We start from the raw sequence: 18082 nt of genomic DNA, 5'->3' as shown, positions 1-18082 counted from the left end.
GTTTTATAAATTGTTTACATTTGAATAGCGGAGAGACATGTAGATGGCTTTTACTTTGTTGACAAGGCTGATAGAGCCTGCAATAAGATGGTGCGCAATTGTTTAATTAGGCTAAGTGATTCATTAAAACTTGTTTATGTTTGCAAAGAAATGTTTTTAAGTGTACTGCATTAAGCCAGTGACGTAAACATGTCAAGTTTTTTTTTAATTTCTTGCTTTGAGCCTAGTGGCGTAAGCAGTGTCAATTTTTTTTTCCCTTTTGAGTCATATGGAAAATTTTCATTCATAAATCTTTCTAGCCAAAATTAATTTTTCGATGATGAAATAATTTCAAAACCGATATAACGGTCGACTTCGAGTTTTCCTCGTGTGGCCAATGGGTCGAGAATTGTATTCTCATTTACCTACATATACCTTGAAATTTTAAAAAGAAAACCGTTAGAGCCGTTTTCGAAATAATATATATATATATATATATATTTGTAATAAAACACTACTTCTCGGATAACTGCAAAAAAAAAATATGATACTGACTTCTTTCAAATACAAGTCGCGCGATCAACCAGTCGGCGATCCTAATGGAGATATTCGTGCTGGAGCTTAGGAACGATACATTCGGATTATACAAGGAGACATCTTAATTCACTATAGACCAATCTTAATCATCATCATCGTCATCATCATCATCATCATCATCATTATCATTATTATCATTATCATCATCATCATTATCATCATCATCATCATCATTATTATCATTATCATCATTATCATTATTATTATTATCATTATCATTATCATTATTATCATCATCATCATCATCATCATCATCATCATTATCATCATCATCATCATCATCATCATCATCATCATCATCATCATCATCATCATCATCATCATCATCATTATCATCGTCATCATCATCATCATCATCATCATCATCATCATCCCAACACTTTTCCCTGTCAGCAGCTGTTCTAAGCAGGGTGTCAAGAAAGAGGCCTGTCCTCACTTTTACGCTGTCCAGCCAGTTCTGAGAAGGTCAGTTATCGCATTGTAGTGAACAACTCCTTAGACTAGACGTTTATGACCGGAAACGTTCTTGTCGAGCAGACGACTAAATGGTCCATGTGTGGTCTTATATATGATTGAAGGATTGAGCACTTTTTGAAATATATAAATTAATTACTTCTCTGTTTTCAAATTACGTAATAAACTTAACATTTATATTTGGTCATTATAGTTGAATTTGAGAAAGACGGTCGACAAATCTTGCTTGGCGCCCCAACGGTCCAACAGACTAAGGGTTAGGTAAAGGTAAGGTAAAAGTTGAATTATCATAACAAATCAGATTGATATAGATGTCACGATTTTATTTGTAGAGCTGTGTTGTATTTTCTACACAATCTTCTGATATGCGGATTCGAATTTGCCGTTAAAATATTTCCATCAATACTATGATACAATGTTATGAGATGGAACTAGATAAACATTTTCTTGATTTTAATACCTTCAAACTCAAACTCGTAACAAATATGAACTGCCAATAAAGTTTTGATACAGTAACAATAAAAAATATAATGAAACCAACCGTGTACATTAACTAGCAACGAGATCCAGCAAACTTGATTAACGGTTCTACACACCTTCAATAATACTGAACCAAGAGAGTTCCAGACCCTCTTTCATCATATCGTACACTATACCAATATGGCTGCTTTTCTAGAAGAATCTGTAGGTTAATTTTTTTCCCGCGCTTTTCCCCCGTACTTTTGTGATATGGCCTGATATTTAAGCACAGTTGACCTTGCACTTGTTAGTCGACTGTGCTCCGTCAAGCGTGTCGCTATACATACATATATATATATATATATATATATATTTACATATATACACCGTAACCAGCGCGTTATTTTGTTTAGTAGTTTACACACTGGAGAATGACAACTGATATAGATCTACGAATAAATATCACTGGACATAAGTGTCGTATTAGAAAGCGGTGCTTTTCCTTTCATATTCAATTCTCCTTTTCATGTGATGACTTCATCTATCACGCCTTACTACACTTTTACCAGCGAAAAACATTTCATCAAATATAAACACACCTAGAGTTATAGGATACATTTCGACGACCTTCTGGCTGGCCAGCGAACAGCAGAGATAAACCTTGGACCCAAAATGGCTTCCTAATGTCTTTCTAGACTTTTGTATTAGAGATTATGTAATTCTTGTTTTTTAAATTGCTTTGCCGGCAAATGACGTCATTTTCTTGTATTCTAAACTTCATTTTAGGAAAAGACGTGACTTCCTTGATCTTTATTTTACATAAATGATTTACCAAAAGTCAGATTATTTGCAGACGATTGAATAATATATAGAACAATAAAAACAACACAAGATACAGACATTTTACAAAGAGAATTTGATGAATTACAGAAATAGGGAATCGAATTGAATAATATCTTTCTGCCCAGAAAAGTGTCATTTATTAAGAGTAAAAATAAAAACTAAAACAAATAAAAGCTACTTTTTTTTATTCATGGTAAACCAGTAACACAGACTAAAAACGCAAAATGTCTAGGTGTAATAATGAATGAAAAGCTATAACGGAATCCTTATGTTGGCTTTAGTCCTCCCGTGCCGCATTGGGCTGCAAGCTGTCTCCACAATAATCTGTCATTTTTTTTACGAAATGTTTTTTTTTATGAGCTTTGAATAAGAGATTGACCCTATACAAAACAATTAGATCAATAAGATAATCATTATAGGACATCAGTTAGGTCAGGTTCACATCTAACATCACATTCACTTTCACCTTTCCCTTGATTTGTTGGACCATTGGGGCACCACACAAGATCTGTCAACCTTCTTTCTCCATTCTTCTCTGTCATTTGCCTTTCATAGTATTTTATTCTGATATTCTGTCTGAAAATATTAAAACCGGCCTTTTTATCTGCCTGGCTGGAAAAACTTTTGGGGGCCGATTTGGAGTTTCTGTTTTCACACAAACTGTCTTTGTAACCCTGTTTTCTTTTTACGGCTGAAAAAAAAATGTGATAAGGAAGTGTACGCTTGTAGTATGCTCGGATTAAATAAATGCAGCTTCGGATTGACAGCAGCGTCTTACCTTCGACAAACCTAAAAATATACACTTTTTAAAACTAAAATATGCATTTGTTTTAAAGGAAAATTTACAAGAATTCTATTTCGAAAAAAAAACAACAACATGCTTTTAGATATAAGTATTGTCATTAATGATTTCGAAACATTGTAAAGGCCTCCACAATAGAACCCTGCTTTGTGCCTCCACATATTTAAACCCGGAGCGTAAATATTAATACAATGAAGATTGTGTCTTAACTTTGCATTGCGGCGATAATATACATAAAGGGATATTACTGATAGATACTATCAAAGAAAATACGATAAAATGATTAGTTCCCTTGATTCCATACTTAGGGGACTGGGCTCTAAAGGGGAGAACAAAATTGTAATTAATCAATGAATTACTGAAGTTATCTATCTTTCCGAGGGAACTACTGAAGTTATCTATCTTTCGGAGGGAACTACTGAAGTTATCTATCTTTCACGGGGACTACTGAAGTTATCTATCTTTCACGGGGACTACTGAAGTTATCTATCTTTCGGAGGGAACTACTGAAGTTATCTATCTTTTGGAGGGAACTACTGAAGTTATCTATCTTTCGGAGGGAACTACTGAAGTTATCTATCTTTCACGGGGACTACTGAAGTTATCTATCTTTCACGGGGACTACTGAAGTTATCTATCTTTCGGAGGGAACTACTGAAGTTATCTATCTTTCGGAGGGAACTACTGAAGTTATCTATCTTTCAGGGGGAACTACTGAAGTTATCTATCTTTCGGAGGGAATTACTGAAGTTATCTATCTTTCGGAGGGAACTACTGAAGTTATCTATCTTTCGGAGGGAACTACTGAAGTTATCTATCTTTCAGGGGGAACTACTGAAGTTATATATCTTTCGGAGGGAACTACTGAAGTTATCTATCTTTCGGAGGGAACTACTGAAGTTATCTATCTTTCCGAGGGAACTACTGAAGTTATCTATCTTTCGGAGGGAACTACTGAAATTATCTATCTTTCCGAGGGAACTACTGAAGTTATCTATCTTTCGGAGGGAACTACTGAAGTTATCTATCTTTCGGAGGGAACTACTGAAGTTATCTATCTTTCGGAGGGAACTACTGAAGTTATCTATCTTTCGGAGGGAACTTCTGAAGTTATCTATCTTTCACGGGGACTACTGAAGTTATCTATCTTTCACGGGGACTATTGAAGTTATCTATCTTTCGGAGGGAACTACTGAAGTTATCTATCTTTCGGAGGGAACTACTGAAGTTATCTATCTTTCGGAGGGGACTACTGAAGTTATCTATCTTTTGGAGGGAACTACTGAAGTTATCTATCTTTCACGGGGACTACTGAAGTTATCTATCTTTCGGAGGGAACTACTGAAGTTATCTATCTTTCGGAGGGAACTACTGAAGTTATCTATCTTTTGGAGGGAACTACTGAAGTTATCTATCTTTCAAGGGGAACAGCTGAAGTTATCTATCTTTCGGAGGGAACTACTGAAGTTATCTATCTTTCAGGGGGAACAGCTGAAGTTATCTATCTTTCGGAGGGAACTACTGAAGTTATCTATTTTTCCGAGGTAACTACTGAAGTTATCTATCTTTCGGAGGGAACTACTGAAGTTATCTATCTTTCGGAGGGAACTACTGAAGTTATCTATCTTTCGGAGGGAACTACTGAAGTTATCTATCTTTCGGAGGGAACTACTGAAGTTATCTATCTTTCCGAGGGAACTACTGAAGTTATCTATCTTTCGGAGGGAACTACTGAAGTTATCTATCTTTCGGAGGGAACTACTGAAGTTATCTATCTTTCCGAGGGAACTACTGAAGTTATCTATCTTTTGGAGGGAACTACTAAAGTTATCTATCTTTTGGAGGGAACTACTGAAGTTATCTATCTTTCCGAGGGAACTACTGAAGTTATCTATCTTTCCGCGGGAACTACTGAAGTTATCTATCTTTCCGAGGGAACTACTGAAGTTATCTATCTTTTGGAGGGAACTACTGAAGTTATCTATCTTTCGGAGGGAACTACTGAAGTTATCTATCTTTCCGAGGGAACTACTGAAGTTATCTATCTTTCCGAGGGAACTACTGAAGTTATCTATCTTTCCGAGGGAACTACTGAAGTTATCTATCTTTTGGAGGGAACTACTGAAGTTATCTATCTTTTGGAGGGAACTACTGAAGTTATCTATCTTTTGGAGGGAACTACTGAAGTTATCTATCTTTCCGAGGGAACTACTGAAGTTATCTATCTTTTGGAGGGAACTACTGAAGTTATCTATCTTTCCGAGGGAACTACTGAAGTTATCTATCTTTCGGAGGGAACTACTGAAGTTATCTATCTTTCGGAGGGAACTACTGAAGTTATCTATCTTTCCGAGGGAACTACTGAAGTTATCTATCTTTTGGAGGGAACTACTAAAGTTATCTATCTTTTGGAGGGAACTACTGAAGTTATCTATCTTTCCGAGGGAACTACTGAAGTTATCTATCTTTCCGCGGGAACTACTGAAGTTATCTATCTTTCCGAGGGAACTACTGAAGTTATCTATCTTTTGGAGGGAACTACTGAAGTTATCTATCTTTCGGAGGGAACTACTGAAGTTATCTATCTTTCCGAGGGAACTACTGAAGTTATCTATCTTTCCGAGGGAACTACTGAAGTTATCTATCTTTTGGAGGGAACTACTGAAGTTATCTATCTTTTGGAGGGAACTACTGAAGTTATCTATCTTTTGGAGGGAACTACTGAAGTTATCTATCTTTTGGAGGGAACTACTGAAGTTATCTATCTTTCCGAGGGAACTACTGAAGTTATCTATCTTTTGGAGGGAACTACTGAAGTTATCTATCTTTTGGAGGGAACTACTGAAGTTATCTATCTTTTGGAGGGAACTACTGAAGTTATCTATCTTTCGGAGGGAACTACTGAAGTTATCTATCTTTTGGAGGGAACTACTGAAGTTATCTATCTTTTGGAGGGAACTACTGAAGTTATCTATCTTTTGGAGGGAACTACTGAAGTTATCTATCTTTCGAAGAGAACTTATGAGGTTAATTGAACAAGAACCAACAGTGGCTTTTACAACACTGAGGAACCTTCAAGTGGGAGAGCCAAGACCAAGGCACTCAGCAAACTCCAAACGATTGATGCGACCACGTGAAGTCGTAACTAAACACCTTAGTGTATTTATATATAATTTATATATTCTATACTCTATTAAGATGTATACAATCTTAAATCTTATATGTGATCCAACATGTCTTTGTAGATGACACATAGGGTCATTCTGTAGCATCTTAAATCCATGGCTCGGATCCTTATCTCTAGTTCCGCAATTAGCGTCCAAGATTAGGCAAGCATGCAAAAAAAAAAAATTGTCATGGCCACTCATTTCTTTAAAAGGTAAAATAAAAAATAAATGAGGTGTATTGGTCCGACCACATGCCAGACACAGATATCTTAAAGCTGTCCAACATGAACAGTCTCAATGCGACAGTAAAAGAGTCCCAACTTCGGTAGGCGGGACATGTAGTCACATGCCAGAAAATCGCCTTCACAAACGACTTCTGTACGGGAAGTTGTGTGCAGGAAGGCGCTCCAAGGGAGGTCAATACAAGCGCTATAAAGTGCTGGGAAGCACTAGCTCTCGATCGCTCCTCATGGCGTGAAGCTGTGAGTCTCGGAGTCTCGAGATTTGAAGCAAGAAGCGTGGCCAGGGTGAAAGAGCGCCGAACAATCAAAAAGCTGATAGAAGAAGCAGGTCTATCTGCAACTGACCTAGCCTACCCATGCCACGTATGCGGCCGGCGTTTTAAAGCAAAGATGGGACTTTACATGAGAAAAGGAGAAATGTGCTCTTCTTCGACCACGAAGGAAGAGCTATAGAAAACAAGGTTACAAAGACAGTTTGTGTGGAAACACAAACTCAAAATCGACCCCCGAAGTGCAGGATTAAATGTTTTCAAAAAAGAACATCCGAATGAAATTATAACAAAGACAAATGAGAGATAAGAATGGAGAAAGAAGGTTGACAGATCTTGTGTAGTGCTCCAACGGTCCAGCAGATCTAAGGATAGGTGCAAGTTAGATGTAAACCTGGCCTAACTAGTGTTGTGGGCTAATCTAATCTAACTTCGACTATGTATCAATTATTACTTTAACATTAGCCACAGAACATTACAAAATAGATATACTTGATAACAACATTCAGTTCTATAAAATGAGACTTTATTAACCACTGGGAAATCCGTCCAGTCTTTCTAAAACGTCGCTATATCTAACTGCTATTCAATTACTATTCAAAACACAGCCTACTTCTAACATAACGCCATGTTGGTCTCTTGTTCGCCTAAGTCTACTACGTCATTAGTCTTGTCTTACTACGTCATTACTTTTACCGTCGCTAAAACTATACACAATATATTTAACTAACAAAACTAACCTACTCTCTAAACTAGTACATTACACTAGTTCCCTTTCAGACCTTGTGGTCTATAGGGCAGATGATGTAAAGTTTATCTGTTTTTGTGGCCTACGGTTAACGAAGGTGTCATGTAGCCAGCACAACGACCAACCGCCTTTACTTTTCCCCAACTAATGTCAGGTACCCATTTGAGCTGGGTGGACTCAGAGGAGCCCAAGGATTACGAAGTTGAAAATACCAGTCTTCACCAGGATTCGAACCCGGGATCCCCGGTTCGGAAGCCAAGCGATTTACCGCTCAGCTACCACTCCTATCCTGGACTAACTGTAATCATATTCTGAAGTGTGTCTAGTCAAAAAGCTCAAGAAAATGTAGTATACAATATTACTACCTGTTTTAAATTAGGTCTAACTTGTAATGCATACTAATTAGCTTTTTCTCCTTTAAAAAACTGCTTGCATAAGTAATTTAAAAAATAAGATTTTTCGCTTTCATAAAAAAAAAAAAAAGCCGTTGTATCAGAACTTTGAATGGTCTCAAATAGTGTCATGTCGAATTTTCACTATCTTTTCTAGTTTAGGAGATCTCAACGGGATGGACGGACAGACGAACAGACGGACAGACATTTCACACAAAACTAATAGCGTCTTTTCCTCTTTTGGGAGCCGCCTTATAAAAAAAATGAAAGAAAGGGAATTAAGAAAACAAAACCACGACAAATTGAGAAGAATGAGCACAGCTGTCTCCCTTTCAGTGGCGATGGTGTTGCCAAAGCCATACTGACTGTAATAGAACAAATATGCGGAGATAAAATAAAACTTAAACTATAAAAGAAAAAAATGTATTATGTGTACTCTCTATATTGTGTGAAATTCTGTCCATTTTTTTTAAAATCTAACGTAATTATTCATAATTTGTCTAGACTAAAAATAGTAACATTTTGCAATTAGAAATTATTTTATTACAATTTTTGTTACGTGCAACATTTGTGCGTTACAACATTCTCAGCATGCTATGGCCACTTTTGTGGACCAGTTCTTGGAGGGAGAAGGTTTGCGTGCTTCCCCTTCAAAAAAAAAATTGCAAAACAAAGCTAGCTAGCTATTTAGCTACCTATCTATCTATCCATCTATCTATATCTATCTATCTAGCTAGCTACGTATTTATCTATCTGTCTATCTATCTATCTATCTATTTATCTAGCTATCTATTTTACAGACTAACAATCTTCTTTTTTTGAAGTAAGGTCTGTATTTTATAAGATAAGATTAAGACGAAAAAATAAAAAATATAATATTCAAAGACAAAGAGTAATTCCCCCTAACATTTCCTTCAATGTACTTTTAAACTTAGAATTCATTTTATAATAAATCAAGATGTTAGAACTAGAGTTGATCATTCCGAATATGAAGATGGTACCCCAAGTTGTAACTAAGATGTTTGAATATTTTCCTTCAAGAGAAAACTGCGGCTCAAATATGCTGACCAACGAGACAAAATTTTGTGGTATGTAACAGATGACCACTGACGTGGCCACTACAACGACAAGCGCTTGCGACTTTCGGTCACGTGACGAGTACGCTGCTTGCTTCTTGGCGTCGCTGCTGCTCTTCATCCGCCATTTTGTTTGACGCCGAAGATGAACGACCAGAATGGTGGTCAAGATCGTGACGCAGAAGAGTCCGACGAGGACGAAGAGGACATGAAGAAGAAAACTAACCCCGAGCACCTGTGGCCTGTTCTCTCTGTAGTCTGCCCCTAGCACTGACTCATTTCTCGTGCTGTCGTATCGCCAGGCTAAGTACATGGACGAATACTCCGGAACCAGAGTCAACGTGTTAAGTACAACTATTAACGCGATTACAAACTTTGACCGTATCGGAGTTATCATAGTCTTCACTTTTAATGGGAACAAGATACACAGGCATCTCTCTGCTGTGATGTAGACAGCTATGTACAGCGTGATACGATACGACACGCCCGACGGCCACGCTCCTATCATGTAGTAAACCTCACGGAACATGACCGGGACTGGCCACTGGTCAATGTATGGGCTAAAACATAGGTTGGCCCCTAGAACAAAGATGATGGTGAACACGTCAGAGATGGCCATAACAAAGAGACTGATGTTGATCGAACTGTTCAAACCATGGCGGTAGAAGACTATCAAGTTGATGACGTTGCCGACTAGTCCCAGAAGTCCGATGACCGATGAGAGGCAGGTGTTGTTGATTAAAATAAACAAAATTAACGGAAATGGTTCCGCCATTTGTTTACCGTTGCTAGGATATTACATTTCTTCCAGCAATCGAGAGGCATTAACTCCTAACTGACGATACCAGCGTTGATTCCACCAGAATGTGGTAAATAATTACGGAGAGAAAGAGTTAAGGTGGAGTACAGTGGAGAAACATACTGAAGAAAAATTACATTTACATGAATACCCGTGAGACAGAGAAAGATTTAATATATAGGCAAATGAATAGAATAGCATAGTGATAATAACTCTAGGTGAATACGATTCGAATAGTGGCTTATATTGGAATGTAATTAGAATCAAATTTAGTGTTTTAAAAAAATATATTCGAATATAGGTTTTATTCACAATAGTGTCTTTGGAGACTTTCCAGGCGACATTACTCTAAAAAAAAATTAAGAACTTAAATCTTCACAGATTGCTACGATTTCGTATATATTTACACTTAACTGTGGAACTTGACGCCTGAGATTAATAATGGTTTAATTATATTCAAAATAGCTTGGTTGAACAGATAAGCTTCAGTGTCTACAATTGCCAGATAATTTTCCCGTATGATCACGGGTCTCATTGACGCATATCCTGTTTTTATTCACATACTCTAACACCTATTTTTTTTCTTCACGCTCATATGGCTTAAGGTCAAGTGCTCTTCCTTTTGTAAGTGCGAGGCAATAATATAAAAACTTTCAACGAATCTATTTGCTTTAACGTAATATTTATTTTGTTTTTGTTTCCTTAATTCATCTTTTAATTAGTACATGTAAGCGTAGAAGGTTGATATCTCATTATTCGCTAAGAAAAATAATTAGATTCGTGTTTTCCTATAATTATAATTAAAAAGAGAAAATATGTTGCCATCGTGTTTGTTGAGGGTGAGTAACAGCTAGGGTCAAGGACGCATCGATTAACGCCAAAGAAAATATTATTATTATAGCCTTTATTATTATAGCTTTTATATAGCGCTACTTTCATGCTTATAGCATGCTCAGAGCGCTTTTGGTCCAATCTCATTTGTGGACCAGTGGGGGGGAGGGTATCTAGGAGTTGGTTTTCCGTGCTGCCTTTAGGCGCTCAGTAAACACAACTCTGCCCGAGTCGGGTGTCGAACCACCATTATATATAAATATAAATATAACAAATGAATTTCTTTCTTTCGGACGTAGGTCCGTTCAATAGAGTACCCGATACACTATTATTAAATCTGCAGTGTAACTTTCAAAGGGAACAAATCTCAAAATCAAATCCTTTAAAATAAATCGTATTGCTTTGATAAAAGTTGAAAAAAGATACAAGTTATTCAGTTGTGGTGTAATATTCATTTTTTTTAAACCAATTAAGCTACAAATATTATTTTATTACAAATCTGAGAATATGATAACCTTTTAATCGTCCGGATCCTATTTTTCCGCTGAACTATCCCAGTTCCCAGTTCTATGTACACTTTGCTGTACATAAAAACAGTTACAATAGGAATTCATGACTGTAGTGCAAACAGCATACCTTTTTAACTCCACTGGCGGACTGAAAGGGTTAATCTGTGTGCGGCCTACTAATACACACGACTCAGGCCAATCACACAGGTCAACGGCTGTCGATAGACAAGGGACAGTACTGCTAATAACCGCAAGTATGACCTGTGTTGTGGTCATGTGATCAAGAGCCTTCACAGTCGAGAGACAATGTGTAAAGAAAGGACAGTTGAGTCCAGGACAGCAAGAGAGGGACTGTGGTACCTTTGAGTCTTCGAGAATGTAGCTGTACGAGCTAGAGAGACTAGTAACGTTTGGTTAGGCAGTTCTGTTAAGTACAAGAAAGCATTTGAATTTGATGTAGCCAATTGTGTTGAATTGGCTGTCGATGTATTTGTAAATTAAATCGCCACTTTGTTACTTGAAGCTCTGGTTGTCAAGTTCTTGAGTTAGATGTGCTGTGTTGTGTTGTCAAGTAGTGTTTGCAGAAGGCCTGATTGAGAAGATCGTAACAATACGTTTCCTTGAACCTTTGGGCTTCCATAGAAACCAAAGACAGTTCCCCTCGAAAGAATTCCAGTATCAAGGACCCCGTTCGTGTATGTGAATGTGTCTACATCAGAGGACAATACAAACACAAACTGTTTGGTGAACTTGGCTGATTCGCTAGCATGGTAGCTGCTAGCTCCAGTGCTCCTATTTCTTCTCTGTGGTTGTCATAGAGCTCATTAGTTACAATGAACTTAATTTTTAAATTATTTTTTCTCCATTCAACGACTATTCCAGCTCCTCCGTTTGTGAGTACCATCAATGAAAACTCTGACCCATTGGTTGTTGGAATATAGTCAGATTTTTATTTCTTATGTAAGTCTTTGCTGAGTAAACCTTATGTGGTAATGATGTATTTTTGTTTTATTAAAATTATTATGGCTCAAAAAATCCACGAAAAAACTGCTCTTTGTGAAAACTTTTACTATGATACTTAAGACTAAGACTAAGTCTGCTTTATTGATCCTTACGGAAATTTGTTGTGATTACAAGGACTCGTTTCTCATATAAAGACAACACAACAGAAAAATACACATAAATATAACAGACAACATAAAGAGTTCATTCAGCGACTACACACAGGTATCTTGGTGCATTTCATGTTCCCTGATCAATGAGTGGCGGTGATAGAGTCTGACCGAGTGAGGTACGAACGAGTTTTTGTACCGCTCCGTTCTTGTTTTGATTGACAGCAGTCGCCCACTTCGCGACGACCTGGCGTAGTTCTGATGGAGCGGGTGGCCGTTGTCTTCCAAGATTTTTTCGATTTTTTCTTAGGCACGTTTGTTCAAAAAGTTCCTTTAAATGTGGTAATGTTGTGAGTGTAACCCTTTAGACGCGTGTGGTAGATTAGCCTCTAAACACTAGAATTGTAATTCCATTTTGTATGCCCTCTTGTAAAAAAAAGCTCAGCACTTTAAGGGTTAAGGTGCAATAATTTTTAATGTTTTGAAGAACTATATCATAAAACAACAAATCCCTATATGAAAAAAAATTATAAAAATAGCAACGGATGTTGAGCTTACAAACTTTTAAAAACAAAAAGTTTCCAATGTGTTTAGGTATTGTATGCTATACGTATTAACTATTATATAATGGGTTTTAATTTGAATTTTGTTAATAAATTCATTTTTTTAAATAGATTCAACTTAAAATGTAGTTTTAAAATACTTTTTTACTCCTCTTGTCACTGGTTAGAAATTATTTTAAACAAAGTGTGTAATTTGAAATTGATGAATTTTCAAAAATTTATATTACTTAAGCAGGGGGTCTACAGAAAACCAGAAAACATGCCAAGGGGTCTACGAGACAAAAAAAGTTTGGGAACCACTGAATTAGATGATGATGATAAGACATCAGCTAGGCCAGGTTCACATCTAGCTTCATATTTACTTTCAACACAAGATCTGTCATCCTTCTTTCTCCATTCATCTCTGTCATTTGACTTGGATAGAATTTCATTCTGATGTTCTTTCTGAAAACATTGAAACCTGCCTTTTTAACTGACTGAGTGGACCACTTCGGGGGGGCCGATTTTGAGTTTGTGTTTCCACACAAACTGTATTTGTAACCTTGTTATTGCTATAGATAACTGAGTTAGAATATTTCAACATTTTAATTGTCGCTAAATTGAACAGCTTAAATGTGTAACACGACGACATGCCTTTGTGGAATCCTTTATATTATTGACATGGTGACATCCTGACATAGTACAAATGTGGGAAGCGCGGTCGAGAGGCTTGAACTTGGCTTGGCTTGGCCACTTAGAAGGGGGCTCGTGGTTCGACACCCGACTCGGGCAGAGTTGTGTTTACTGAGCGCCTAAAGGCAGCACGGAAAACCAACTCCTAGATACGCCCTCCCCACCCCCCCCACTGGTTCACAAATGAGATTGGACCAAAGCGCTCTAATCATGCTATAAGCATGAAAGTAGCGCTACATAAAACATAAAAGCTATAATATATATATATATATATATATATATATATAAACACGATTTCTTTTTACAATTAAATATACGCCATCGTTTTATAGCCGAAGTTACTAAAAATAATATTTTCATTATGGAACGATCCATGAAAATGTATCTTATGGAAAACAAAGTTCAGAAAAGAAAAATATTGACGCTACTTGTATCTCTATTCCTACTGCAATAGCTAAAGCTGGAATTGGATAGTCCCAGCACATCATTTGTAAGGAAAGGTCTATAAGCCAAGTCTATGAAACCGAAATCTTATCTTATGTGATACACTGCCTCGTCGTTTTGAGTACAAGAATCCGAACTTTTCCGACAAAATTCTTGAAATGATTACAACAGCATGTAATGTATTAGAGCAGTTTGATTCAATTTTTTTGGGGGGAAAAGTTAAAAATTTCTTTGAAAAATTGTTGTGGCGTTGGCATAGATGGTGCTCCAAGTTTTCTATCTATCTATCTATCTATCTATCTATCTATCTATCTATCTATCTATCTATCTATCTATCTATCTGTCTGTCTGTCTGTCTGTCTGTCTGTCTATCTGTCTGTCTGTCTGTCTGTCTGTCTGTCTGTCTGTCTGTCTGTCTGTCTATCTATCTGTCGGTCTGTCTGTCTGTCTGTCTGTCTGTCTGTCTGTCTATCTATCTATCTATCTATCTATCTATCTATCTATCTATCTATCTATCTATCTATCTATCTATCTATCTATCTATCTATCTATCTATCTATCTATCTATCTATCTATCTATCTATCTATCTATCTATCTATCTATATGTATCAATCTAAATCTAAGTATCTATCCATATCTATATATCAATTTATATCTATTTGTCAATCTTTCTATTTGTGTATTTATCGACTTGCCAATCTGTCTATCTGTCTATTTATCTATAAATGCATCCAAAGACAAAATGTCAAAACAAAACAACAAAATAATTTTTAAAAAATTCGAAATGAAAAAATAAAGTCAAATTCACAGGCAAAGTCTAGTTGCATAAAACAGTTCCTTCAGTGTACTTTTAAACTTAGAATTCATTTTATAATAAATCAAGATGTTAGAACTGGAGTTGGTCATTCCAAAGATAAAGATCGTGCCCCAAGTGTTAACAAAAATGCTGGAATATTTTCCTCCGATAGCAAACTGCTGCTCAAACACACTGACCAGCGAAGCACAGACTAGTGGTATGTAGCAGACGACCACTGACGATGCCACCACTATCACAAGCGCTTGCGACTTCCGGTCACGTGACGAGTACGCTGCTTGCTGCTTGGCGTAGCTGCTGCTCTTCATCCGCCATTTTGTCTGACGTCGGAGATGAATGACCAAGAGGGAGGTCAGGACCATGACGGAGAAGAGTCCGATGACCATGAGAAACACGTGCAGGAGAAAAGTGACCCCTTGAGTCTGGGGTCTGCTGCTCGTGAAAGACGCGCCGAGCACTGACTCATTTCGGACGCTGTCGTATCGCCAGGCTAAGTAAATGGACGAATACTCCGGAACCAGAGTCAACGTGTTGACCACGACGATAAAAGCCATCGCAACTTTTGACCGTATCGGAGTTATTAAAGTCTTCACTTTTAATGGGAACAAGATACACAGGCATCTCTCTGCTGTGATGTAGACAGCTATGTACAGCGTGATACGACCTGACGCGCCCGAGGGCCAGGCTCCTGCGATGTAGTAAACCTCAGCGAACATGACCGGAACTTTCCACTGGTCAATATATGGATTGAAACAGAGGTTGGCCCCTAGGACAAAGACGATGGACAAAATGTCGGTGATGGCCATGACAAAGAAACTGATGTTGATAGAACTGTTTAAACCATGGCGGTAGAAGACTATCAAGTTGATGACGTTGGCGACTAGTCCCAGAAGTCCGATGATTGAAGAGACGCAGGTGTTGTTGATTAAAATAAACAAGGTTAACGGAAATGATTCTGTCATTTGTATATCGTTGCTAGGATACAACACTTCCTGCGGCTGACGTGAGACGTTGAGATAAGCCATGGTAGAGAATGTGACTGAAAAACGAATAATATTCATTTAAAAAAAAACAAGTCTTACTTTATGTTTAAATAATACATTAAACTGAACAATCATAATATAGTATACCGTTCCATATAAAATAGTTCCCCTTCCAGACCTTGTGGTCTATATAGCAGATGATGTAAAGGTCATCTGTTTCTGTGTCCCACGATTAACAAGGGTGTCATGTGGCCAGCACAACGACCAACCGCCTTTACTTTTCCCTAACTAATGTCAGGTACCCATTAGAGCTGGGTGGACTCAGAGACGCCCGAAGATTCCGAAATTAAAAATCCCAATCTACACCAGGATTCGATCCCCGGTTCGGAAGCCAAGCGCTTTACCGCGCAGCCACCGCGCCTCAGCGTTTCATCCTGTAGAGGAAGGAAAATGTGTCGTACCCTCGATATTACTGTTATGTGAGCGACGGTCTATCAGCTGTGTTAACGAGCCATATTGATATGTGCAAATCTTAGCTTTAAATATAAGATTTGTTTTATAACTTTTACTTTTTAACTTTTAAAATTTTCTATCCTTGAAAAAAATTAAAATAATACTAAGAATTGTGGAAAAAGATGACAAAAATGATGACTCTGACCCTTCAGGTTAGCCGTACACTCAAATTATACTACCTTTAGATTCAACCCAAAATGATGAAAACATGCATAGTAACACTTAAAAGCAGAACTAGTCTTCTTTTAAAAAACAAAGTTTACATTATCATACTAATCTTATAAATTACAGACGTTACTTCAAAAGAGAAGATAATTACGTCCTACGCCTATCCTACGTGTTAATTTAATCATGCTTGTTATAAACTCTGCTAAGTTGGTTTTCCTTCCTGGCCGATTCAGGCAACCCATTCCGTAATCTAATGGCATCGGAGAAGAAGGAGAATTGATATGAATATGTCCTAGCATATGGAATACGAAATGTGCCTTTATCTCTGTGTTTTTCTTAGTATTTTATTAGGTTGTATTTTGTACAAAGGCGTGGCTAGCCATGTGCGATTGTGTGGGCCTCACGGAGCATCAAGTATCAAGTAGTGAGGGGTCATCAATGTTTCTCAGTAAAACAAAATATACAGATTGTACACAATGTTAGCTTAAAATGTACTTGTTTTGCTACTTTTTAAATCTCGTATGTCCTTTTTTTTATATGTAAGCTGTAGACCAGGTTAAATCAAATTTATTAGATTTTTTTCCAATCTCTAGAGGCAATGATGAAGAATGTGCGACTCACTAATTTGGCAATTGATGAAAAAAAAATATGTATATAAAATCTATTGATAGTTTTGCGAGCAAGAAAGCAGGTTTGATTTACGTGTAAAATAGATTTTTTGTCTTGTAAACTAGCGACATAGAAACAATGACTTAACATTAGTTGGGAAAAAGTCTGTTCGATGTTTTTTTTTTAATATTTTCCCGCAATTGGCACAAAAAAAAACAACTAGCTACGCCACTGGTTTTGTATTAGTAAGTCATGGTACAGTGTTTTAAGTATTATTGCTTCTTTACCTTTGGTGTGTGGTGTCATTAAATCGCATATTATCCTATATTATCCTATGTAAAAAAAAAAAAATGCTTAGAATATGCGTTACGCCTGATTTTAAATTCAAAGGGACGCAATGATGGAAAGTAGCAGAATTGCAAATTTATAACATTTTGTCACTTTATTTCTCACTATTTTATCTCTTAAGTATCAATTAAAAAAAACAGTCGATTGTTTAGTGACATATACTTCAGTAGTCTGGACAGTCTAATTATGTCACTATCCTTGTAGACTACCGCGTCTACTCTATAGATTAATTAATTATAGCTTTGTTATATAGAGGGGGTATCTGAGAGAAAGTTTATTTTCATGCTGCCTCAGTAAAACCTCTCTCTGCTAGAGTCGGGTGTCGAACCTCCTTCATAGGTAGCCAAGCCAAGTTCAAGCGTACTTAGCCTCTAGACCACGCTACCCACAATCCGTATGTGTACTGTGTGATAGCTGACTTGTAGACTATGAAACTGCAACGCTTGAGCGTCCTAGTCTGGAGCTCTACCCACCGCCACCCACTAAATTCCTACAGTATGCCGGGCTAGGAGGTAATAATCTTTATTTCTTTTGACGACTCCTAGATGTATTCTAATGTAAATCTACAGTACTATTTATTGATTTAGATTTTCATAGATTTACATGCTCATTATTATTTTAACTGATGTTTAAGTTTATGGTAATAGCCAGGCCTTTAAATATTTCCA

General features: G+C 37.1%; 1 protein-coding gene across 1 annotated transcript; it reads right to left on the bottom strand.

Moving 5' to 3' along the window:
- Positions 1-14783: 14783 nt before the first annotated feature.
- Positions 14784-15818, bottom strand: LOC106063210 (FMRFamide receptor-like). Its single transcript, XM_013221522.2, has one exon. It carries the CDS (start codon positions 15816-15818, stop codon positions 14784-14786), a length of 1035 nt encoding a protein of 344 aa, XP_013076976.2.
- Between the last annotated feature and the right edge of the window lie 2264 nt (positions 15819-18082).

The sequence above is a fragment of the Biomphalaria glabrata genome, chromosome 2 (genome assembly GCF_947242115.1).
Source record: "Biomphalaria glabrata chromosome 2, xgBioGlab47.1, whole genome shotgun sequence".
Classification (NCBI taxonomy): domain Eukaryota; kingdom Metazoa; phylum Mollusca; class Gastropoda; family Planorbidae; genus Biomphalaria; species Biomphalaria glabrata.
This window is presented reverse-complemented; position numbering and strand designations above follow the sequence as displayed.